The sequence below is a fragment of the Crocuta crocuta genome, unplaced genomic scaffold (assembly GCF_008692635.1).
Source record: "Crocuta crocuta isolate KB4526 unplaced genomic scaffold, BGI_CrCroc_1.0 scaffold116, whole genome shotgun sequence".
Lineage (NCBI taxonomy): Eukaryota > Metazoa > Chordata > Mammalia > Carnivora > Hyaenidae > Crocuta > Crocuta crocuta.
Genome location: NW_027531562.1, coordinates 2,827,602 through 2,854,713, shown reverse-complemented (window position 1 = coordinate 2,854,713; position 27,112 = coordinate 2,827,602). Strand labels below are relative to the sequence as shown.

Sequence of the window (27,112 nt, the reverse complement as noted above, 5' to 3'; positions counted from 1 at the left end):
GAAAAAATAACATAATAAATGACTAAATATATAGTATACTAGACAGTATTAAGGCCATGCAAAAAAACAGAACAGCTTAGGAATACTGGGCAGAAGTTTTTTGTTTTCCAGTTTTATTTATTTTTGAGAGAGACAGAGAAAGAGAGAAAGAGAAAAGAGAGAGAGAGAGAGAGAGAGAGAGAATATGTGGGAAAGGGAGAGAGAGGGAGAGAAACAAAGAATCCCAAACTGGCTCTGTACTGTCAGCACGAAGCCTGATGTGGGGCTCGAACAAACAGAAGATCATGACCTGAGCCAAAATCAAGAGTCAGTTGCTTAAGTGACTGAGCCACCCAAGTCTGTCAAGTGTTTGTGATTTTATATAGGGTAGTCAAGGTAGGATTCATTGGAAAGATGACATCTGAACATAGTTTGAGAATAGTGAGGGAATCAGGTATGCAGATATCTGGAGAAAAAGTGTTCTAGGCAGAGCAAATAGCTAGGGCAAAAAGGCCTTGAGGAAGGATACGATTCCCAACGGGTTCAAGTAGAGTTATATGAATAAAAGCCATGGAAGAAAGTAGGAGACAGGCCAGAGTGAAAGGATGGGGAGAGAGAAGGCATTGGATCTTGCAGATTGTTATTATAATAAGGATGTGAATGAAATGAGTGGGTCCAATGATGGACCTTGAGCAGAGTAGTGATATAATCTGCCACTTTACTTCTGTGCTGAGAGAAGGAAACATACTAGAAGCAACTTAGTAATATAAGGAAGAGATGATGGTGGGTTAGACCAAAGTGGTTACAGAAAAGTGAAGTCAGATATACATATATATATATTTTTTTATTTGGAAACTTTTCAAAATTATGTTATAAAAAAAGCTGCAAGAATAGTAAAATAAACTCCCATGTACCTTTCACCTAGACTCACCATATTTTCCTTAACACTTTGTCATTTTTGAAAATGTGTATGGCTAGTTGTTTTATAGAACAGCACTCAATCTGAGTTTGTCTAGTATTTTCTTAGAATTTTTGGCAAAAGAACTACACAAGTAATGCCATAAGCCTTCTCAACGCATAACATCAAAATGCACTGTCAGTCTGTCCCTACATTGGCGTTATGATCTTTGAACATGTAAATGAGGTTTGACTGCCAGGTCTGTGCACTATAATATCAACTTTCTTCTTGTAATTACTATGCAACCTGTATGATGATCCTTCAAGACAGTATAAATATGCTGTAACCCATCCAACAGTGTACAGAGAATTCCTACTTGCATAAATTACTATAATGATTGCAAAAAGGTCATTACCTAACAATCATTCCTTTGATATTTGTTAGCATTTACTGTAGAAAAGAACTTTCTCTTCTATTTACTTATTTTCAGTATGAACTCATAGATTTCTTTTTTATTTAATAGGTTATAATCCATAATAAGTTCTGTCATTATTAGTTTTGCTTTGAACACTGTCCTGGATTTGACCAGTGGAAATGTCTTCAAGGAGCTGGTCAGTGGCACCTTATTTTTCTGGCACAACAGTATGTTTCAAACTCAGATGATTCTTGCGTCAACCTCGTAATTAGCCAATTCTAAAGGGGCCTCAATTCTGGGTATATTTTAAGATTGTCCAGTATAAAAGTGATTGAGTGTGAGAGATAAGAGTCTAGGATGACTTTCCAAATTTTTATGTGAACACCTGGAGAGTTGGCATCAACTGAGATTAGCAAGCCTGCGAGTTACAACAGCTCTATGTACTTTCTAGGGGAGGGGAGATAAGACATTCACTTTAGGGCAAGTTCATTTGAAACATCAAATAAACTTCCAAAGAGATGTCAAAGGGGCAACTATATACGAGAGTCTGGTGCCCAGGCTAAAGATACAAATTTGGGAATCCTTGACATATAGATGATATGATACTTAAGCCATGAAACTGGATAAGATCACCGAGAGGATGCACACACATACACTGCAGAAGACCAAGTACTAGGTAAGGGGCCTCTTCTGTAAAAAGATGAAGAGTCGTCAAAGATGGAATAGGAAATTCTAGTGAGGAAGAGCGAAACCAAGGCAGAATGAAGTCTTATAGGCAAGTGAAAAAAAGACGAGGAAAAGGATATGCCGACTGAGACAACTGAGAACTGCCCACTATTAGAACATAAGCTCAAAATCGGCAGTTTTGATTTGTTTTGTTCAATGACATAACCCAGGTACTCAGAAAAGATCCTGGACAAGTATAAACACTCAATAAATATTTACTGAATGAATGAATGAATGAACATGGAGGTCTTCGCTGACCCTAACAAAAAAACAGTTTTGGAGGAGTGAATGAGGGGCATCCTAACTGAAGTGGGTTTGAAAAATATGACAGGAGAGAAACTAAAGACAGTGTTAAGAGCTTGTCAGAGGAACTCTGCTGTAAAATAAAGAGACATGGAGCTCCAAGCTGACTGGGAAATAAGACAGAAAAAGATTTTTTTAAGATGGGAGAAACAAAAGCATGTTTCTGTAGCTAATAATCCAATAGAGAGGGAAGAACTGATATAAGAGAGGAAAGACTTCCTAGGGCAATGTCCTTGAGCAGGTAAGAGAATGATAGAATAAAACCTTGGATTGCAAGTAACTCGTTCAGCAAGTGTTCTGCAAGACAAGCAAACATTTCTAATAAACTTTAACTTGATAAATGAGCGATGTCTTGCAATACAAGTAGTACATGATGCCAAATGTCACATGACCACAACTGAGCCAATGGTCTTGAAATTGACTTTGATACACAAGTGCTTTGGATTACAAGCATGCATCTGGAACAAATTATGCTTACAGCCAAGGTTTTACCATATTAAATTATAGATAGTAAACAATCTCATCAATTCCTGCAACTCGTACCAATTATAGGAAAATGTCATATTCAATCCCTGCTTTTTAAGTGCCTTGAAGTAACATACCACCTGTTTGAATGAAGCCTGTTAATTTTACTAGGAAAATCATTTCAGTTCTGTACTTCATCATCTTTGTGTATTACGGTTGAGTATACAAACCTCCAATGCATTGATTTTCTAAATTATTCAGCACTATGTTGCTACTACTCCTCTACCTTTAAGAAATCTATTACAATTTCTAGATCACTTCTTAGTTTTCAAAAATAACTCAATTACTTGCAGGCTAGAATTTATTGATTCAAGATGATAGAATTTCTAACAAAGGATTAGGCTAAATCCTAACGATTTTTTAGTGTGGATGAAGCTGATTCTTCACTTAATCTGATTACAAAAACACTAGCATTAGTTTAGTGCTACCATCAAAGCACATACACTTTTTTATTTACATTTCTTATGCAAATCTACATTTTGCTTTTTTTTACTTCAACTGTTTGCCAGCGCTAATGATACACTTAGAGAAATGAGCAATTCACATTTTCAAAAGGATGTGGTTAAACATGTCGTCTAACTTTAATTTCTTAGGCGGCTTATGATTTAAACTCCTAAATGTCCTGAACAACTTTTTTTTGGGTTTAGGTGTGTTGTGGGGGGGAGGGGGGGCTGGCTTCTTTCTGTTCCTATTCACCCTTTCCTCAGCACCCAATAAACAAGAAAGTCTTACTGAATTGTAAGATTAGAAAAACTGTAATAAAAGTAAAAATTTCTTATTATAAATTTTACTTATAATTTCAATTAGAGAATGAGGGGACTGTAGTTTATTAAGGTTCTCCATGTGACTGTGATATGCTGTGCTTACTGTCCTCTCCCATCTCTGGTTAAGAAACACTGGCTTAACCACTCAGAAAAAACAATTTCCCTTTATATAATGATAAATGATTTCTTAAGCAGTGCCTCTCAAATTTTAAGGTACACTGGGGCGCCTGGGTGGCTCAGTCAGTTAAGTGTCCGACTTTGGCTCAGGTCATGATCTCAGTTTGTGGGTTTGAGCCCCGTATCGAGCTCTATGCTGACGGCAAGCTCAGAGCCTGGAGCCTGTTTCAGATTCTGTGTCTCCCTCTCTCTCTGACCCTCCCCTGCTCACGATGTCTCTCTCTCTCAGAAATAAATAAAACATTAAAAAAAAATTTAATGTGTATTATGAATTATCTAGAGATCTTGTTCAAATGAGAATTTTGATTTAGTAAATTGTGTGGGGCCTGGGTTTCTAGAATTCCTTAGAAGCTTCCAGGTGATGCTGATACTCCGGGTCTGTAGATGTTTGAGGAGCAAGGTTCTACAGAATAATCACATTTTCATTTGCGTGAGACTATTTATTTTCAGAAGACAGAATGATAAAGCAAGTTTTCAATTACTCATCAATGTTTTATATACACTGTTGATTAAACCCAGGCAAATTCTTGTTTCCAAAAATATCCTATCCTTGTCTACTCCCTGTAAGTGTAGAAATAGGGAATGAAAAGTAATAAAAGCAAATTGTACAAGTATAGTGAATTTCCACTATCTGTTGTTTGGGTTTATTTACATCATTGTTCCCTTAAACTGACCTAGAAAATGGCAAGCCAAATATAGAGAATCAAATGCATATTACTTAAAAAAGAATTAAGATATAGATCATATCTATTATTAGATAATATTTCACAATTTACTTTAAAAAAAAAAGCAAAGACCATAGTTTAAAGAAAGACAATGACTAAATATAGTGTATTTCTTTAAGAGTTTATTTTTTTCCTCCAATTTTTACTGAATTGTTTGAAAATGAAATCTTGTTTAGCAATGTTTATAAACTAAAATTGATTTTTAAAGTATCCTGCCACTTTTCAAAATTAATATTGGGTAGCAGTAACACTACATTATGCTTGTTTAAACCACCTGGGAAAAAATTATAAGACGTTTTGAAAATAATTATATAAATTTACCTGCTCCTGGATGTTTAGAAATTATAGCTTTAGCCAACACTGTGCCTAGTAGCTTTGAAACTGAAATCCGCACATCATAATTGGAACCTTCAAAGGACTTAAAACATAGTGTGGCTACACTATCCAGGTCTGTACTCCACATAAAGATGGCTTCCTTCTGAAGTTCAAGGAGACACTATTTAATTGGAAAAACAGACATTAGTGAAAAACAAAATGTTAACTGTCAGGTTTAGAGCTATAGAAGTTGTAGAAACTATCAAGATCTAACAAAAATAATATACAAATTTAAAGTGTCTAAACAATGACTGCAGTAAGTAGACAAAAAGTAAGTACTTATACTACATTAAGGCGTGCTAATTTCTGTGGAGGACCTCAACACTCGGTCTGGATCCTTAGAAGACTAGACTACCTTAGTGTTATTCTGTTCCTAGCTTGCAAAAAGTGACGTATTCAAAAGAAATTAAAATGTCAAAATCTAAATCCTAGACTCAAAAAAAAAAGGAATAAGAACAAATCTCTTTCAAATAATGTAAACTTTACACATAAACTTTAGTTTACAAAATTACAGAGAAGAAGCATGGTAGAGTGAAAGGAATACTTAAGAGTTTGGTAACCTGAATTCCCCATGATTCAAAAATGTGCTGTGAACTACTTGAAGAACCTTAGGAAATTCATCAAATTCCCTGGGCCTCAGTTTCGTCATATGCTAACAAAAAATTAATCCCAGTGGATTGCCAAGCTTGAAGCTCTACGATCATGTGGCTGTAAGCTAATTTAATTTTCTTTATATTTATTTTGAGAAATTCTGCTTATTAGACCATTTTACCTTTGCAGCAGCACAACGAACAGCCATGGATCTATCTGTTAAGCAGGATTTAGCAGCTTTATAAACATCCCTGTGGCATGGTGTAGCAGCAGCTCCCAGTCCATTTAATATATTTTGAAGACTCAGCATAATCTCATATCGACCTTGAGACTACCAAAAAGAAGAAATTTAAACAGGAAGAAAAGAAAGAAATTCACTGTGAAAAGCAGCATTAAGCTCAAAACTTATCTCCCATATTAGTGAAACACTTAGCTATCCGTATACAAATAAACCCATCAGACATCAAGATACATTAACAGCTGTTATTTTATGAACTGTTTACTATTTAAAGAGTGTTATTTGTAAATATTACATTTCAACACGATACAAAGGGTTGATGTGAAGATGAAATGAAATTTATCAAGAGTGCCTAGCACAAAGCTTGCGTGTTAAGCATTCAATAAAATGGTTGTTGCTAGGGGTGCTTTGGTGGCTCAGTCAGCTGAATGTCTGACTTCCGCTCAGGTCATGATCTCATGATCTCATGATCTCATATGCTAACAAAAAACCCACAGACCTGTGGGTTCGAGCCCAGCGTCGGGCTCTGTGCTGACAGCTAAGAGCCTAGAGCCTGCTTCGGATTCTGTGTCTCCCTCTCTCTCTTCCCCTCCTTTCCCCTGTGCTCTATCTCTCACTGCTTCTCAAAAATAAATAAACAAATAAACAAACAGTTGCTGTTAATGAGGTACCTAACAGCTAGGTGTCCTTGGACAAAACTGTTTCTTCACCTGTTAATTGGATGTATTCACCTCAAAGGCTATTCTGGAGATCAAACAAGTTACTCCATGCAAAGTACTTAGAATAGTACTTGACCGATAGTAAATGCTCAGTAGATTTGATAGCTATTAATATCATTTATTGAACCATATAGTTTAACTCAGAGGACAAAAGTCTAGGCTTTAGACTTAAAAAGAATTGGATCTGAATCTTCGCTCTGACCCTTAGTACCTATGTGACTTTAAGCTGTTCCTAATTATTTCTCCGTCTATAATATAAAGATAAGATGAACCCTACAGAGCCAATATGAGAAGTAAATAAGCCCTTGTGGGGTAAACATTCACCACAGTGCCAGGCACATAGTAAACAAAACAAAAAAAAATAGTAGCTGCTCATGTTACTGACGCTTTACTAAATGCCCCAAATGATTTCTATATCCCAGGAAGTTAAAGGTCAACAGTTAAGAGAAGGCAAGATCAACATCAAGTATCATTTTCATAGGAATATTATTTATTTTGTTCAAAGGAGCACAATAGTGAATAATTACAGGTGTACATAACAAAATGGGTCTAAGGTGAAGCCTCTGAACTTTCTTCCTATCCCAGCTTTATGCTATTACCGAAGGCTATGGATCAAAGGTGGGAACCCTTTTGATATATCCAACATGTTGTGGTACCTGATCAACTAAATCATAAAGGCAAAAATAAGAAGAAATAAAATCCTTAGCAATAACTTTTAAATTTCAGAAACCTATACAGCAATTCTGTTAACTATGGGGCCTAAAAAGATGACGGCTTAACTAATGGAGTGAAGTGGGAAAGAAGTTTAAAGTGGCCACTCCCTGGGGCGCCTGGGTGGCTTAGTCGGTTAAGCGTCCGACTTTCACTTAGGTCATGATCTCGCGGTTCGTGGGTTCGAGCCCCGCGTCGGGCTCTGTGCTGACTGCCAGCTCAGAGCCTGGAGCCTGTTTCAGAGCCTGTGACTCCCTCTCTCTCTGACCCTCCCCTGCTCACGCTGTCTCTCTCTCTCTCCTAGAAATAAATAAAACATTTAAAAAAAATTTTTTAATAAAGTGGCCACTCCCTGCTAGATAAGAGTTCTTACAAACTTTTCTGTTAACAAAAAAAAAAAAAAAGATTAAAGATGCTAACAATCTCTTCTGCTAAATCACTTTCTTCAATCTTTCAGCAAACTACTGCTTAGAAGTGAATTCCTGAGAAGATTCTATCACCAGTTTTATGTTATGGGGATCACTTCTTATAGTTCTTGAATCAACTATGTTCTCTTTTTTAAGATTTTATTTTTTTAAGTAACATATATACCCAACATGTGGTTTGAACTCATAACCCTGAGATCGCCAGTTGCATGTGCTACTCTGACTGAGACAGGCAGGCACCCTACATCAGCTATATTTCTCTCAAAATTTAGCATATTTTACATTTGAACTTTCCAATGTTTTATCTTGGTGCATTAAAAAAAAAATGTGCTTAACTAGACAGCATTTATATATAGTATTTCTGAGCTGTTTTCTAGACTTCTTTTCTAGGTAAAGTTAAGACAGGAACTGGTATGATATTTTTACATTAAAAATTTTTTTGTTTATTTTTAGGGGCGCTTGGGTGGCTGAGCTGGTTGAGCCTCCACTTTGGCGCAGGTCATGATCTCACGTTGCATGGGTTCAAGCCCTGCATCAGGCTCTGTGCTGACAATTCAAAGCCTGGAACCTACTTTGGACTCTGGGTCTCCCTTTCTCTGCCCCTCCCCTGCTCATGCTCTCTCTCTCAAAAATAAATAAATATGTTTAAAAAATAAAGTTTATTTTTATTTATTTTGAGAGAGAGCGAGTAAGTGGAGGAGGGGCAAAGAGAGAGGGAGACAGAATCCCAAGAGCATTCCACACTGTCAGCACAGAAGCCAATGTGGCACTGGAACTCGCGAACCCTGAGATCATGATCTGAACCAAAATTAAGAGTCAGACACTTAACCAACTGAGCCATCCTGGTGCCTCTGATGTTTTAATTTATATATATATATATTTATATCTTTTTTCCTTCTTTCTTTTCTTTCTTTCACTTGCTTTTGCCCCTGATGTTTTTATATTTAGAGGTGCTAGGCTATCCTTAAATATTAGGGACCAAAGATTTAAAAGTTTTAATAAACAAATATATAAATGCTTTAATTTCAAAACTTACTGGTGAAAGTATGGTTAGGAAGAGATTATAGTATCTTGGGAGTCAAATGAAGAGACAGTTAAAAAAACAAAGGGTATTTTACAGCAGTAAATGATCACAAATCACTAATGCTAAGGCTGAGAATATATTCCCCTGGAAACTAAAAGGTCATCTAGATCCTGGTCATACTTACATCCTCCATGTTCTTTCCCAACCTGATTAAATTCCTTACTCCTTTCTGACGCTGGTATAATACTATTCCATCCATCAGGTGTAAGGAGTAAGGAATTTAATTTAACCACTAGATGGTTACCAACTATGTAACTGAGTCCTTACTGACAAACCCTTGCTGTAGTACTAGTAAATACTATTAGGGTAAAGGTGATGTGCGAGGAAGAAGCAGGGATGGGTCTGCCAGAGAAACACCTTAGTTTTTGCCTATCCGAATTTATCTAAAATCGTGTATTATTGATTTCCTAATAAAGTTTCAATATACCAAGTACATATATGTTATCTCCTAGAAATATTTTTTATGGAAACTTTATATACATACCTATGTATGCCTGTCATAAGTAAAGAAATTTTACTGGTTCAAGAACTCATAAAACCTATAAAATACTGCCTTTTTATTCTTTGGTTGAATTTGCAGTTGGTTACTCACCTCTGCACTCTTCATAGCTTTAAGAATATTCCCCACTGTATCGGTAAAGGTGTTAACCAGTATTCTACCCAACTTCTTGTACAAGGAACCCAAACATACCACAGCAGCACTGAAACAGCATTTAAATTAGAAATTAGTCATTAGTGAAAAAACAGGAATAAAAAAATCTTAGACTCTTAAGGGTAACTAATTTTACCTTTAAAGGATAATATTGCCCAGAATCAACTCTACTGTTAAATCCTAAGGAATGACACTTGCATGAATATCAAATAATTATACTTCCAATAACAAGAATTTTAAAAAGATGTATCTGCAAATAATCTAAACCTCAGACCAAAGATTCCATTCCCTCAAATTTTTCCAAAGTAATTTTTCATAAAACTGACCTTAATATATCAAAGATAATCTTAAAGATAAAAGTTAAGTAAAATAGAAAATAATGTTCTTATCAATTCTGAAGTCTGAGCCCTGTATGGGAAGATATATCCTGTCATAAGCTAAAAGATCAAAAAAAATATCTGCAAAATAACTACTGTGGAACCATACATGGCAAATTGTCTTCTCTAAAATAACAGATGAAAAAAGGAACTGAATCCTACAGAGAAAGAAGCTAAGCTGTTTTTTCAGGAGCTCAGAAGAGTATTTTTCAATATGGCATTTACTATTAATTTTTACCAATAAGAACTAATAAATTTTTTTTAAGTTTTATTTATTTTTGAGAGAGAAATTGAGACAGTATGAACAGCGGAGGGTCAGAGAGAGAGGGAGACACAGAAACCAAAACAGGCTCCAGGCGTTGAGCTAGCTGCCAGCACAGAGCCTGATGCGGGGCTCAAACCCACGAACCGTGAGATTATGACCTGAGCTGAAGTCGGACACTTAACCGACTGAGGCACCCAGGTGCCCCAAGAACTAATAAATTTAAAGAACACCCAAGATGTGGAGAATTTAAAATCTCTTTTTCTTAAACACTCAACTGATAAAATTTTGTGTATGTATTTTTGAAACTTTTTTTATAATTGACATATATTAGCTTCAGGTGTACAACATAGTGATTTGAGAATTATAAATATTACAAAATGCTCAATACAGTAAGTGCAGTCACCATCCGTCACCATACAAAAATATTACAATATTACTCTGTTCCCTATGATGCGCTTTTCATCTCTGTGACTTATTTATTTTTATAACTGCAAGTCTGTACCTCTTAATCCCCTTCACGTATTCCACCTGTCCCCCACCTAGCCCCTTTTTCTGGTAACCACAAGTTCATGTTCTATATTTATGAGTCTTCAACTGCTAAATTTTTAGAGAGAGTTTTGACTCCCAAATCAAGACTTTAAATATGCCTAAAATATTTTTTAGAATAGTCAATGGAAAAATGTCAAATGTTTTTAAAACTTAGATTTTAAAAAATGAGTGAAATAATTTGTATTCAGTTTGGGTTCTTTAGAGAAATGATACAAGGAAGCACTACTTTGTTTTATGTTCAGTTTTAATATTTAACTTACAGTTTAGTGGGAAGATAACTTGGAGAATCATCTTTGCTACGAATAAGATCATTACATTTATCGATTGTCTCATAAACAGAGAATGTGTCTCCAATACTATAAAGAATGCCTAGATTTTTGGCCAGGAGTTTACGGGTAGGAGGTCCTGGAGAGCTGTTCAACAAAGACAGGAGCTGTTCTACCAGAGTCTTCTGTTTCTCCTTCACATCGCTCTAGAAAAGAAGGTCACAAAAAGACAATTCAAAGTCAACATAATTACATGTAATCCTCTAATACGATTTTTCTTTCATATATTTAAGAATTAAAAACTCCAAAAGAATGCAAAATTATTTTGACTAAAAATTACAGATCAGTTGGTGGTGTAGTCATCACACCACATGAACAGGTAATTTGTTGCCCTGAGGATACCTCTAAAACATAATTTCCGGGCTAAAATACACTGGAGTCTCTGTGAAGAAAAACAAGGGCTCTACTTCTTCTAGATCTTTCTCTAGCGAAATGTAGAGCAAAGGTGTATTCTAACTAGAGGTTCTTTGTTATTAAGCCTCTGATATATGTATATGTATAGCAGCAATGTATCACCAGATATTACCAGAGTTGACCTTGTCATGAACGATTATCTTTTTTACTCAGATGTTTTTAAAGTTTAGTGCAATTTTCTTTTTGCAAGCTTATGCATCTAAATGCCAGTAACGTTACTCCATTTTACTTGTCTGCTCTCTGAAAACGGAGTACAGAGTATCATTAGAGTAGTAATGGTATTCAGGTTCTAACTAAGGTCTAAGCTTCCTTAGTATATGGATTTCTGCCTAAAATTCCAAATGTTTCCACAAGTGGTGTCTTTGCACTGTTTTTGCATTGCATATGGTATTGTGAAACATCCTCATTTTTAGTAGGAGAAGTATGCAGAAGTACTAAGGTGCAAAACCACCTCACATGGCTCAGTGAATTAGTCACTCCAATATGGCAAAATGTTAACAAATGCTGAATATAGGTGAAAAACATGAGTGTTTCTTTTTTTTTGGTACTTATTTCTTAAGCTTAATAGAGAATATGTTTACTAAGAGACTTTTCAATTCACATTCTCCTTAAAGAGCTCACAAGTTTTTAAAACTCCCATTTTAATATTTAGCAATATCTTACACAAGAGCTTCATGCATATGAACGTGAAGAAGATAATGAAAATGAAATCTAAAAAATGTGGTTCATAGTTAGTACTTTATATTTCTATACATATTTTTAAGTTATAATATAAAAAATATTGGCTGATTTCTTCCTGCTTTTTGAAAGAACAAACCTCTTGTAAGATTTCATTACAAACTCTTAATTTGAAAGCTAATTTAGATTATTCTGGACAGAACTAGAAAAGAAAACCAAGCGAACTAAACATTATCTAGCACTTAAAAGAAAACCCACCAAAAAACAGTTTTTGCATTTTTACCCACCCTGCTGGTTGCCAGCAAGAGCTTCTCCAAATATCTCAACCAATCAAAAATAAACTCTGCCTTCTGAACTTCACCTAGTTGATTATATGCTTCTTCATTCAGCAATAAGCTATGAGCTAATTCCATTCCTTGCAGAAATTCTCCCAGCTGGTCACAATTCTTCTCATTAAACTTCAGTCGATATACCTAAGAAAAAAAATCTATAATAGAGGAAAAGAACATATTTTAAAAGGAGAGTAAAAAGAAAGACAATCATAATACTGAATCTTCCACAGAAAGCACAAAGCATAATTAATGTGGAGATATTCTTTTTTACAGCTCTAGGGTGAAACTGGGGAATACTAATACTAAACTCTTAATAATGACACAAAATCCACCTTTGATTCCTCCTTTAGAGAGCAGACAAAACAGACATTCAGGCGTTATAGACATTTAGATACAAAAACTTGCTAAACAGAAGAGAAACTTCATTAAAGTTATGTAAATTTTTAGGTTATGCTACTCAAGTATTAGTTTTCCATTTTCTTTGTAGGATAAATACCCTTTTATTAAAATAAAATGGGTCGTGGGTACATACCAACAAATGACCAAACGATCAGACCTCCTACTAAAATTCTATAATACATCTCCCTGGGCACATATTCTGTCATTAACTGGAGACTTATGACATAAAAGGACTTATTCCTATTAGCATCTGTTCCCCTAGCCTAATAAAGACTCTGTGTAGCTTGAGGCTAGGAGTTTTAGGCAAAAGTCTCATCTCTATTGGAATAGTCTCCTTATTTCTGTGAGCCTTGTGAAAGTAAAGTCCTATTTTTGAAGGTATGGATGGATGCTGGATGGATGGATGGATGTTGCCCAGGGACTGCAGCAATAAAGATCCTATCTGTTCTGACCCACATCCAAAGTAGCCTTCACTTCTGCTGTAGCAAATTAAAAAAGACAGAGAAGATTTTGTCTGTTTGTTTGTTCTTAATTCATGAAAATGTTCTGGGCATACACTTTTCAGAACATGAATAACAGGTAAATGCACACACATACACATACACTTGTAAGATGACATTGTGATTACAGATTTTTTTTAATTTTTAGCTCAAATTTATAGCAGTAAAGCAGTGTGTTTGCAACTCATTTTTTAAAAGATTTTTAAAACTGCTTACTTATTTTTGAGAGACAGAGAGCAGGGGAGGGCAGAGAAAGGAGGAGACACGGAATCTGAAGCAGGCTCCAGGCTCTGAGCTATCAGCACAGAGCCGGATGCAGGGCTCGAACCCACAAGACTGAGAGACAATGATCAGAGCTGAAGTCTGTGACGCTCAACTGACTGAACCATTCAGGTGCCCCTGCAACTCATTTTTGAATAAGTAAATCAATTAGCCATAAAATACTGTAAAAATGTTAACAGCTTTATGTAGATGGTGGGTATGTGAATGGTCATTTCATTATTCTTCATTTTTTCTGTATGTTTTTTAAAAAATCACAATAAAAAGTTGTAAAAATTATTTAAGAAATGAAGAAACACACAAGCAGGACACCTGGCAGGCTAAGTGGTAGAGCATAAGACTCTTAATCTTGGGATCCTGAGTTCGAGTCATACTTTGAGGGCAGAGTTTATTTTAAATTTTTTTTAAATGGAAAAGTTTAAGAAAAAAACACACAAGCTGATTTGAAAAAAATAATCATCAGGGTGCCTGGGTGGCTCAATCAGTTTAGCGTCTGACTTCAACTTAAGTCATGATCTTACATTTCATGAGTTTGAGCCCCATGATAGGCTCTCTGTTACCAGGGCAGAGCCTGCTTTGGATACTGTCTCCCTCTCTCTCTGTTCCTCCCCTGCTCACACACATTCGCTCGCTCTCTCTCGCTCTCTCTCTCAAAAATAAACATACATTTAAAAAAATCATCACTACTACTTATAGGAGAGACAATTATTATCAAGAACACTAAATAGGGAAGGTGCCTGTTCAATAATGTATCAAAAATAAATTTGATGTATTATAAAACTCCCAGCTAAACAGAAACAGGTAATTAGAATTGCATGGAAATACAGATAGAATGCTACAGATAATTAAGCTAAGATATTTTAATACACAGCTCATATCCCCCAAAACAAATCTCAGTCTTTTATAGAGAAACCAAAGAGGCATTAGAGAAAAGTAAAGATTTATTAGAAAATCAGATGGGAGACCTGGGAAAGGCTTTTCTTTCCTTCATTTTTTTACTCCCAGAGAGCTTACTGATATAAAATTATCTACAGTTTCAGATCATCATAATTATTATAAACCTGAAAACAGCCTCCTTAAAAAGACAGTAGTCACAAACTGGTATCCTGTTGGCCAAATTTAGCCTGCGACATATCAGTGGAAAAAATGACTTACTAACATTTAAACATAAGATTCTACACAAAAACCTGAGTCTATATCCCCATACAGCAACAAATGGCTCAATCTAAGAGAGGGACTCTCCAGCAGACCACAGCTGCCACATGGCTTGCCTTATTCACTTACATTACTTGCCGACTTCTTCAGGTATGTTGTTAACTCCTACTCTTTATCTTGCTGTGTCCCTCTGGCTTGGGCTAATATTCTAGATTCTGACTATGATGTTGCCCCAAGTCCAAAAGGCAGTTTTTACCAACCCGCACCCAGTAAGCCAGTGTGCTGCTTTAGCCATCTGGGTTGTCCCCTACCAATGAGTCCTGCCTGTCTGCTGGATACCACCCATAGTCTGTACAGACAGTCCTCCCAAAAAAAAAAAAAAAAAAGTATTAGATTATTGTTGGAAATGTAATTTTAAGGAACAAGAACAATATAAGCAATTATGCCAACAAATTCACTTTTACAGAGACATGAATTTTTAAAGACTTGTTTAAAAAACTCTCCTTGGGGCACCTGGGTGGCTTAGTTAAGTGTCTGACTTCGGCTCAGGTCATGATGTCATCGTGGTTCGTGGGTTCAAGCCCCGCATTGGGCTCTGTGCTGACAGCATGGAGCCTGCTTTGGATCCTCTGTCTCCCTCTCTATCTGCCCCTCCTCTGTACTCTCTCTCAAAAATAAATAAACTTAGTAAAAAGAATTTTTAAACCTTCCTTAAATTATCGAAGCCACCTGACCAAAATACACACAATTAAGGATACAGTTAATAAATACTAGAGAAACAATTTCTGGAAGAAAACTTTTAAGTACATAGAAGAGGAAAGGCAAGTTTGTGCTCAGTATCTATGATTGCATGAGGAAAAAAAATTACCTCAATATCACAGAGAAAATTTCTTGTAACCACCACGGCAAGTCAAAATCCTATCTTAAGAATCAAATTACCCTTTTTAGAGGTCATTAGGACTGCTGAAGAGACTTTTTTTCCCTTAGGCAGCAGCAATATTGTGGTGTAAAATGATCTATCAAGAAGCAAAATAGCTAACACAATGCAATAATAAATAATTCAGTAAAAAGCCTGAGACCATAAGCAGGGCACAGAGTTATCTCAAATGTCCTCAATACATTCGTCATAGAAATTATTCCTAAAAGTAGATAATTCATCCTAGTGATCCCATATCTAAAGATGAAAGTCTAAAATTCACCTGTGATCTCCACGTATGCACTATCAATGGGATAAGCAAATGCTTTTTGCAAACAACAGATGTTCCTATTATTACCTGCAGCTTCACTTTAGGAAGACGAATACAAACGCAGTCAATCTACTATGTGTTTTAATATAACCACCCCCTAGAACTATATATATCTGGAGTCTGCTTATTTTTCTAATTTTCCATTTTTCCAATTTTCTAATTTTCCAATTTTCTACTTTCCATTTTTATGTTTCTGTTGCAATCACAGAGTGATTAGTTTCTTAAAAGTGAACATATGTTACAATATATTTTTCAAACTACAATTATGCTACTTAAAAAAAAATTCGTAAAACTGTGGCTCCCACTGTAATGCCAGCCATTATTTTTGACAGAAGCTAACATTTATTGGTGACTTACTATAAGTGCTTTACATTTTCTTGAATAATTCACAAAACTCTTCATGAGGCAGCTAGCTATTTTTAGATGAGGAAACTGAGGCACAGAGAAACTACACAGCATTCCTAAGGTCACATTGAACCTGGACGTACATGTGAGCAATCGGACTCTATATACACATGCTTTCACCACTATATACTATGCTGCCACTTATGCATCCAATCAAGCCCCTCAAATGCCTTGAAATCAGCCATTTTTAAAAAGCTTAGAACACTTGTAGACAATTTGTGGGTAGCATGGAACAGATCATCATACTGTTTCCTAAAAACCAAGCACCAAACTCCTTATTTTAATAAGTTTAAGAATCTAGGAATTAAACAAAGGTACCCAAAAGATTTCTCAGGGTATTTAATAAGATTAGTGTGTACTATAATCTCAATGAATACAACATAATCTGAAGTATTAATCAAAACACAGCACAAAGTAATTTCCAGACCTAAGTAAGCTGTCCCATGGAGAAACATTAACATGTACCTGTTAGGGCCATTTATCCTATATTTTAAAAAGGTACACAAGAGTATTACTTTACAGTCAAATAATTATATATAAAACCAATAGTTGAACTAAGCTTATAAATGCCCTTAATGCTTTTTAGACCATACATTTCTCTGAGACAGTGCTTACTTCCTTTGTGATAACTGTTTGTATTTTATGTATGCCAGATACTCCTAGTGACTCAGTCATAATTTTCATCCCTCAAGTCTATACTGAGTAAAGCAAGCACTGTGTACTAGACCCAAGGCCCTAAGACACAGTCCTACCATTCTAAGGCACTGTGGCTCTCAAAGTGGGATGACCCCAGCACGGTGCCAACATAATTGTATTGGAGGATCAAATTTTGCTTAACCATTTCCTCTCTGATATTAACTGGAAACATTATTTTATACTAAAATAGATATGCATTCAGTATGCACTAGAAGGCAACATTAATAGGGTGTTTCAAGATAAAACATGAGCCTTCAGAGAAATTCTAAGCATAACAAAACTTTCCAGGTTTCTTTTAAAAAAGTCATTCCCTTCTGCTGGGAAGAATACTTTTATTTTTTTTTTTTTTAAATATTTTTATTTATTTCTAAGAGAGAGAGAGACAGCGTGAGCAGGGGAGGGTCAGAGAGAGAGGGAGACACAGGCTGAAACAGGCTCCAGGCTCCGAGCTGGCAGTCAGCACAGAGCCCGACGCGGGGCTCGAACCCACGAACCGCGAGATCATGACCCAAGCGAAAGTCGGACGCTTAACCGACTAAGCCACCCAGGAGCCCCTGGGAAGAATACTTTTAATGTAAAAGTTTAAGAACTAAGCTATTAGTAAGTTGAACTACATGAACTGACATTTTTATAGGTCAAAAAATGGCTGAATATCAGCAAATTCATATGATTCAGTTTATGTAACATATTTAGTCTTCAAAGATTTGATTTAGTGTAGGAAAGGCTAACGTCTATAATCTGTCTAGTGTTCTTAAGCCAGTGACTTTACTGCTCTGGAGTAATACATATGTATAAGTATTGTTGACTGCTGACAGAAAGAGGAACCAGCAGGGGCCAAATTTCCAAGCCCATGGTTTGCTAGAGTAACTTATTCCAAAGCCACTTCCAAGAGAAGTCAATCGTCTTATCATGAAGGAATAATTTTCATCTGAAAATGAGTTAATATCAAATTTACATAGGCAAAGAAGTTTAAGCACCTTCAACAATTTTAAGAATAACACAAAACATGTAGCGTTAACATGATATTCTCTCTCTAAAGATGTGTTTTGGTGGGGATGGAAACATATTTAAAATTATGGTCAAAATTTACAGGGAAAAAGAATCTTCCTAATCTTTTTGGTCCTTTTGTTTCTTAAAATGATTTATTATATCATTTTGAAGAGGGAAAAGAGGAAAGATCACAAATAATCAAAGACAACAACAATCAAAATAAGGTAGGCTGTTGGTTTGCTAGTTTTTTCCCAGAGGACAAAAAGACCAATTTACAAAATGAACAAGCCATTACTGCAGTAAATGAAACTAATTCCAGAATGTATCAGGTGCCTTAAGTTTTGAAATATATCATACTTTAATTTCAATTACTGTACTTCCTTCAACTTTCACATCTCCAAAAGATACCACAACAGCTTCAATGCAGCCTCTCGTCTTTAGTTTCTCAGTTTTGTTCAAAAAGCATAATGTAAGTCAAAAAACCCCTCTCCAGAATCTCGCACACTTTGGGAAACACACATAAATCTTAAAATCTAAACCTTTCCAAACGAACAAAGAACAAAACAGTAATTAGCATTACTCTAAAAAGAAGATGGATCATTCTATCTGGACCTAAATTAAACTTCTTTTTGACCTGTGATTCTGGCTTTGCAAAATGATAGGTTACAAAATAGCAACTCACAAGTTACAGAGCATGCTTACAATGTTGCCAGAGGGAGGCTGCCCCTGGTAAAGAAAAAATGAGGTCTTTTCCTTACCCTACTTTAAAAATCTCCAGGAACTAAAGTTGGTTTCCTGACACACTGAACCACTGCACTTAACTGGTTTAAAGCTAAAATGGATACTGAAGCAAATCATTTATAATTTTAGAGTTCTTTAATACAGTTTTATCTTCATGATTTGTAAATCTTATATTTATCCCATCTTTGAATCTGAAATACCCTGCTTCTTTCTCTCTAAATAAATTCTTTATTTTAAAATTCAGCTGAAGGGGCACCTGGGTGGCTCAGTCGGATGGGCGTCCAACTTCAGCTCAGGTCATGATCTCACAGTTTGTGGGTTCGAGCCCCATGTTGGGCTCTGTGCTGACAGCTAGCTCAGAGCCTGGAGCCTGTTTCAGATTCTGTGTCTCCCTCCCTCTCTGACCTTCCCCTGCTCAAGCTGGCTCTCTCAGAAATAAATAAAACATTTAAAAAATTATTTTTAAATAAAATTCAGCTTAAAAAAATCACTTCCTTCAGGAAACCTTTCATGATTAATTCTCCTATGCTTATACTGCTTCCTCTTGGTATAGCATTTTTTTCATTATATTTATGGTTCTTAAAATATGTTTGGCTTCTCCAGTTCTGGTGTTTTTCCAAATCATGATCCAAAAATCTTACCATAATTATTAGAGTAGTAGCATTATGGATAATGTTCATATCTCCAAATTTTTTTAGAGATTTTAAAACTTTTAAAATGAAAAATTTCTTTTGCATTGCTACAAAGTATGTTTTATTGCTATTATAACACAAGGCCTGAACATTAAAGAGTTATAAATGCATTTATCTTGAAACCATTTCGTTTAAGGTGATAAAGCACAGGCAATAAAGACCACTCTGATCAAAAAAACAAACTCTGAGCTTATTTACTTGCCAGACAAGGGAACAGAGTACACACAGGAGTGAAGAAATTGTTTAAGTTGGTCATAAAATGAAATTCTTAAAAACTAATAAATAAACTAAATTTCTGTTAGGTTCCTAACTTTTAAAATTCACAATACTATTTGTTAGCATCATCTTGGAAATGTCACAAATGAGGAGGACACATGTATAAGACTGCTGTTGTAGTTCCTGTCTGTCTTTCATTTTCCTAAGAGACTCTCAAATCACAAAATGACAAAGATAGTTATTACTCACCGAGCTAGGAACTTTTAAGTGCTTCACTTATACCATGTCTTATGCCAAAGAAGAAAGCAAGGAAGGTATTATTGGTCCCCATTTGATGGATAAAGAAACTATTTTTTTTTAATGTTTTTTTATTTATTTCTAGGAGAGAGAGAGAGAGAGACAGTGTGAGCAGGGGAGGGTCAGAGAGAGAGGGAGTCACAGACTGAAACAGGCTCCAGGCTCTGAGCTGGCAGTCAGCACAGAGCCCGACGCGGGGCTCGAACCCACGAACCGTGAGATCATGACCTAAGCGAAAGCCGGACGCTTAACCGACTAAGCCACCCAAGCGCCCCTAAAGAAACTATTAAGATGTCAGTAAATAGCAGAACTAAGAGAAACCCAGGTCTCTTTGACAACAAAGCTCAGTCTCTTTCCTGAAAGCCAGGAAGCCTTTCCACAGGGGGAAAAAGGAAAACCAGTAGTTTCCTTTACACTAAGATGTAAAGAACAAAATGTGTGGAACAGGCATGGGGACGGGGCGAGATCATTACTTTACATTTGGACTCCTCCACCTAATTTCCCCCTACATTTTTCAGTAAATCACAAAATCAGTTTCATCTCCTACTTCCTCCAAGGATAAGGGGTCAAACAATTAAAAAAGAGAGTGTTGGGGAAAACAGCAAAGGGTGGATATAGGAGGAGATAGGTAAACTGTTAAAATTAAAGGCAACTGAACAGGTCACAATAGCAGACCTATAATAATGTAGACTAGTAGTTCATGACTCTAACTGCTTTAAAATATATACCAAACCTGGGAGCCTGGGTGGCTCAGTCAGAAAAGCATCTGACTCTTGATTTCAGCTCAAGTCATGATCTCACGACTAGTAAGTTTGAGCCCCACTTTCAGACTCTGTGCTGACAGTGTGGAACCTGCTTAGGATCCTCTCTCTCCCTGTCTCTCTCTTGCTCACACTCTTTCTCAAAAATAAATAAACTTAAAACACAAAAGCAAGGGGCGCCTGGGTGGCTCAGTCAGTTGGGTGGCTACTTCGGCTCAAGTCAGGATCTCAGCGTTCATGGGTTTGAGCCCCCCATCGGGCTGTGCTGACAGCAAGCTCAGAGCCTGGAGCCTGCTTCAGATTCTGTGTCTCCCTCTCTCTCTGACCCTCCCCTGCTCACGCTGTCTCTCTCTAAGAAATAAAATGTTAAAAAAAAAACAAAAAAAAAAAAACCCATGCCTAAAACAAAGGAATCAGAATCTCTAAAGCCTAGGGTGCTGTAATAAACGGATTTTTCATTTAAATGAACCATAAAATATCTACTAGCACTATTAATTTACAGATAAGAATACTGAGGCTAGATCATAACATGGAGTATTTTACTTTATTTTTAATTTTTCTTAAGGTTTATTCAATTTTGAGAAAGAGACAGAATGCAAGCAGGGGAAGGGCAGAGAGAGGGAGACACAGAATCTGAAGCAGGCTCCAGGCTCTCAACTGTCAGCACAAAGCCTAATGTGGGGCTCAAACCCACAACTATGAGATCATGACTTGGGCTAAAGTTGAACACTCAACCAACTGAGCCCATTCAAGACTGCTCAGTCAAGATCATGTGACTCTTGATCTTGATCATGGGTTTAAGCTCCATGTTGGGTGCAGAATTTACTTAAAAAAAATGATAATTATGAAAACTACAAGTATAGAAGCTTAATGTTAAGAGAGGGCCCAATAGGTAAAGCAATGTTTCCCAAAAGTGTTCTATAGAACAGTGGCGCAAAAGAACGAGGCTAAGTGTTGTGTGTCCCAGGGGCAGGGGTGTCCAAAACCAAATACTTTTGGGAAATGCCACATTGTCAGTTTTCTTTCCTACAGAGGGTCGCCATACATGTAATATGGTAAACTGTAGTATATACTGCCAAGAGGACATATATACACAGCATTTGATATTTTCATTACAGACCTCTCCACAGACTACCCTTTTCTCTTTCTTTTTGGCACCAGCTGGGAATGTTGTGAACCTAGTGTTCTATAGAAAACAATCTTTGAAACACTAATCATTAAATACTATAAACCAAGAAATTTAAATATTCCTTTGTGTTCATACTATGATAGGATTTTTATTAGAAGACTATATAACAAGTCAATGTCACACCTACTAAAAAGTGGCCATTTCTTCTTTTTTTAAACTTTTATTTACTTTGAGAGAGAGAGACAGATAGTACTAGCTGGGTAGGGGCAGAGAGGAAGAGAGAGAATCCCAAGCAGCCTCTTCACTGTCACAGTAGAGCATGATGTAGGGTTCCATCTCAGGAACTGGGATATCATGAGCTGAGCTAAGAGAGTCAGCCGCTTAACCGACTGAGCCACCCAGGCACCCCAAAAGTGGCCATTTCTGATTAATATTTTGGATCAAATTATCAACATTAAACATCCTAAATATAAACAGACTCTTCTCTTAGCTACTCTTGGATTATTAATAAAGGAAGAGAAGAAAAGATACTTTCAACTAACCTAGTGTATCAGTTCACATAAAAATTTGTTACTCATAATTAAGTTTCACATCACATTCCTTCCTTCTAAGCTAAAAATGGCTTGCTGCACCATGAATTTATTTTTTTTTAATTCTGAATATAAATTCTCATAAAAAATTTAATCCATGTTTCCGGTCATATCACAAAAAGGCTAACTTGTAACATGCCCATTCAGAGCACTAATATCTTATTTTAACATATAATGAAAATACATCAGGTGTAGCAAGATTCCAAGAGTGTTTCCTGCAAACTGGCTAGGAACAGGGAGAATGCTGCTTACCACTGCATACAACCCAACAGGAATGGCAGACACTCGCAGCTCCAAGAGCCAACACATCCGCTGAGATAGAGAAGTTAGGATGGCAGAGGAAAGAAACAGGAGTTACAGGGAATGTATAAACTGGCATAACGGGTGCCACAAGTGGGGATGAGGTATACTCTGCCTTCCTCCTTTGTTTTTCTGAAGTGCTGCAGATGACTACTGTTCCGGCTNAGAGAAAACCCTAAAGGATAAAGGAAGTTGGGGGGGGGGGACTGACCAGGAGGAACCAACTCTAAGACCATGACAGGAAAAGGAACTAACATATTTTGACAATTTACTTACTAGAAATTTTTAATCTTCATAATACTGAAACTTAAACATTATTATCCTCACTTTACAGATGATGGTTAACAAGAAATGTGTCCAAAGTCAAGATGTTACGTAAGTGGAATAAGATAATGCTACGCCTGTCTGGTTGCCTGTCTGGTTTCAATGTCCATGTTCCTTCAACCACTTCCCGTAGCCTCTTCATAAAGTCTCTCTAATCGCTATTACTGACAGTTACTGCCATACCCACTGAAGCATCTCATCATCATAACTTTGCTGCTCTTTTTTATCACTTCTTTCTTCTCTTACGTCTTCAGTACTTTAAGGCTTTATGTTAAAGTGTGGGGTCTTCTAGAGACATCAACTTTAAAGGACTCTTCTCATCTAGACGGTAAATCAGTAAGCGCCAACAGTGTTAGTTTAGTCTTTGGATATTCTTGACAATTTTTTTTTCTCTTTGTTCTACAAACCAATTCTTCCACCTCTCCCTGGGAAGACAGATTCCATTCTAGACACTGAAGAGTGCCAGATGGTAGATTTTAAGATACAAAATTTATTCTTCTCTTATCTCCCACCTCACTCATCTGAAAGTAAACAATCTCACTACGCGGTACCTCACTGAGACTCCAGTAACAAGAAAAAAAAGTTGTGTGTGTGTTTAAAGGATATACAGTAATTAATTGTTTCAAAGATCATGAACTTTACTGACTGAAGTCTCTTGGTCCCTCACAGCTTATTAATTTTTTAATTTAGACATGACTAATAATGCTAGTTATCTGGGTTCTACCTAGGATGAAATAGAGCACCATATTAAAAGTGAAGAAGCAAAGTCATTGAGATCAGTAAGAAGTCAAAACAGACCGCTAACAGTGATGGAAGTGACCAAAATACTATTTGATAAAGTACTAACATTTTAAAAACCAGGGCAACAGGAGACTACTGTAAAGTACAAGAGCAAAGTGTATGCAAGCTGTCATTATTCCTCCAGTGCAGTTGAGGCCAGGAATCTTTGACCAATTTTCCAAATATCCCTATCCTTGAATGTGCTGTTCATGCAATCTGTCACCTAGGACTTTTTGGGTTTAGCCATTAGACCCTACCTGCCTTAGAGTCTCCCCTTTTCCCCCTTCCAACTGTTTGTGGCTCTTACATCAAAGTTAGCATTCACAGAATCACCCTTAATCCACACTATGGTCTGCTATCTTGGCTTTTCCTCGTGGCTCCCACTTCTAATTCACAACATAGCCTATGGAACACCCAGCCTAGAATTTAGCTACATTTCAGACCTTCTTGGAGCCCTACAGGAGGGATTTTATTGGCAGACACTGCTTCTTACACCCCGCCAAATGCCCAGTAAGCTCTTAACTTTGCAAGTACAGCTCCCTGGAACAACTCCATCATCACTCTTCTTCTGACTGCTATCCTCATGGCCCCATCCAAGTAATAGAGTGAACACACCAACTATTACCTCTAACTCCCCAAGACAGTCTGGGGCAGCATTCCATCAATTAAATTCATTGACATTTCTGCAGCAAAAGATAAAACATACTCACACAAGGTGGGATTAAATAATGACTATAAATAGCTTCTTATCAGTTCATGTTAGATTTTGCTGCCAAATGAGTTAAGAAAAAAACTTTCCAGAGCCTTTTGGACACTGGAATTAAGATTAAGGGATTTCATACATGTATGTTTCTATTTCTTTTTTTTAAATTTCAGATCTCCCAAAATATTTAAAATAATTTTTTCTGGTGTTTCATGGGTAATTTCAACTTTTTGATAATTTTACTTCTATAAAAAATGTAGTGGATAAACAAGGAATATTTTGCATACATACACAAAAATATGCATATATTCATCATATAGATACCTACAAACACAACAAAGAAGAATATAAATAGACGCTGCTGTAGATTTACCCACAGAGAAGCATTATCTGGGCAATAAACACAACTAAGTTACTGAAACTAACTAAGTTAGTGAAAAGTGTATGCTCAGCTTTAAATATTTAGAATTATCACCCTGTAGAAGTTTTCCCTCCTCCCTGTCACATATGTGGCTCCAATTTCTTAGGCAGGTAACATTAACATAAGTCATTAAAAGGGCTATATTATGCTACTTTTCTAGAAATAATTCTTTTGTTATCATTTTTTTTAAAAAGGGGAGGGGACCCCTGGCTGGCTCAGTGGTTGGAGCATGTCAGTCCTGATCTTGGGATTTAAATTGAGCTACACATATAGAGATGACTTAAAAATAAAATCTTTAAAAAAAAAAAAAAAAAAGCCCAAGCATTCATGATTCAGGATACATACTCCTAAAAAGCATGTTTTGTTTGTTTTTAATGCAGAGGTCATTAAACTAGTTTTCCAGGATTCAGAACAAAAGAATTTTAGAATAATAAGAGACCTAAACAAATCCAGTTTAATCTTTATCCTATTCTTAAGATAATTAAGAAAGGATCATAAAAGTTACAAATGGCCTCAATCCCTTTTCTGAAGTAAAGCTGGATGGAAGACAGATCGATTGCTTAAAAAATAAGTACTTAACTTTTTCCTTTGAGAATGTATTCATTATTTGCACAATTGTTAAAAATGTTAAGGTACTTTGGATGTATTTTCTGTCATTGAAGTCAGATGCAATGATACATAAAGAGAAAGGAAGGGAAAAGTGACCTAAGACACACAAGAAGTAGTGAAGGAGCTTAACCTAAATTCAGGTACCGTGTTAGGGCAGAAGTCTGTTCTTATAGTTATCTATATAAAATAACTGCATTCTATGACAAATCCAACCTTTAGTACTTTTTCCAACTGTCACTGTTTCTATGCCTGCTTCCCCATTTTATTAAAGAAAAGAAAATCGAGGGGCACCAGGGTGGCTCAGTCGGTTAACCGTCCGACTTCGGCTCAGGTCATGATCCCACGGTTTGTGGGTTCGAGCCCCGTGTAAGGCTCTGTGCTGACAGCTGAGAGCCTGGAGCCTGCTTCAGATTCTGTGTCTCCCTCTCTCTCTGACCCTCCCCTGCTCATGCTGTCTCTCTCTCTCTCTGAAACAAAGAAAACACATTAAAAATCTTTTTAACAAAAAGAAAAGAAAATCAATGGCATTAAAATATGACAAGTCTCAACTTGATCGCTCATCTAAAATCACTTTGTCAAACACACACTTTCTCTAAAACATTTGGAAAATGGAACAAGATAATTCTTCTCTCCCCACCCATCTAGTGCTCAGCTCTAAGATTTCTGCTTTCCTTACACTTTAACCTCGCTAGTTTATTTTCCCCAAAAGTTCTGAACAGTACTTGTGGGCACATTCCCCGCCCCTCCCTTTCAGCTTCTCCTCCAGGCTGAGTCCCTGCAGGGTGCCAAGCCTGTACATAAAAGATGCTGAATATCTGCATAAATAAACGCACATTAAAATAAGGTATAATTATGATCTTTAATGAAAGAACTCCAATCACTGGACTCCTATTATCGGAGTTGACAGTTACGAAAATCACCTTAAGAGCCAGAGATGTACGTTTATCGTGATTAGTCAGTACCGTAAAGCACTTGATAAACTTTCTGAACATTTCGTAGTCACTTAAAATGACGTTTAGCTGGCCGAAGAGTACGGTAAAGAAACGTCTCCTTACACGAAGCCAATGTTACCCCAGCAAAGACATTCTTTCCTCGCGAGAAGGACTGGAAATAGTTCCACGGCGCTTCTGGAAACCCGCCTTGAGAGAGAGGCGCGGGCGCTCGGAGGACCTCGCCCGAAGCCCGGCTTGGGGNGGTAGAGTCCACGCCTACCTGTTGTGCACGGGTAAAAACCAGACTTTTCCCAGAGCCCAGAGAGAGGACGGACCGCAATGGCCATTCGGCCGTCCTGGCGCCCCACTTAGGTACCTCCCTGGAGGGCTCCGGCCCCTTCGGCCACGACACCGGATCCCCCCACCCATGCGCACACCCAGGGTCCTGGCTTCCGCCACCACTTTGCAGCCGCGACCACCCCGGGGACCCCGCCAAGCCACTCAATTCACAGTGCAGGCCCGGTGTGCTGGCCCTGCCAGCGTCAGGCAGCCCAGGCACCGCCCCCTCGCGCCCACAGGGCATCCACTCGCAGGATCCCAGAAAGCTCACCTTCTCGGGTCCCCCACGGCTCAGCGCCCGTCCCAGTCCTGCCACGTTACCGGCTCCACGGCGCAGCAGGCTGGCGCCGGGACTGGCC

General features: G+C 37.1%; 1 protein-coding gene across 7 annotated transcripts in view; it reads right to left on the bottom strand.

Annotated features, from left to right (window-relative positions):
• The window catches only part of HEATR5A (HEAT repeat containing 5A), a 112,347-nt gene extending 85,235 nt beyond the window's left edge, over positions 1-27,112 (bottom strand). For 6 of the 7 annotated variants that reach the window (XM_077772708.1, XM_077772710.1, XM_077772712.1 and 3 more), the window contains exons 1-6: positions 27,025-27,112; positions 12,204-12,403; positions 10,759-10,970; positions 9,248-9,356; positions 5,660-5,809; positions 4,834-5,008 (exon numbers count right to left, since the gene is read on the bottom strand). In XM_077772708.1, coding sequence (XP_077628834.1) covers positions 4,834-5,008; positions 5,660-5,809; positions 9,248-9,356; positions 10,759-10,970; positions 12,204-12,329 — 772 coding nt within the window. In that variant the 5' untranslated portion in view covers positions 12,330-12,403; positions 27,025-27,112. Of the gene's footprint in view, positions 1-4,833; positions 5,009-5,659; positions 5,810-9,247; positions 9,357-10,758; positions 10,971-12,203; positions 12,404-27,024 lie in introns of those variants that run through there. The other variant, XM_077772713.1, reaches the window with a different exon arrangement.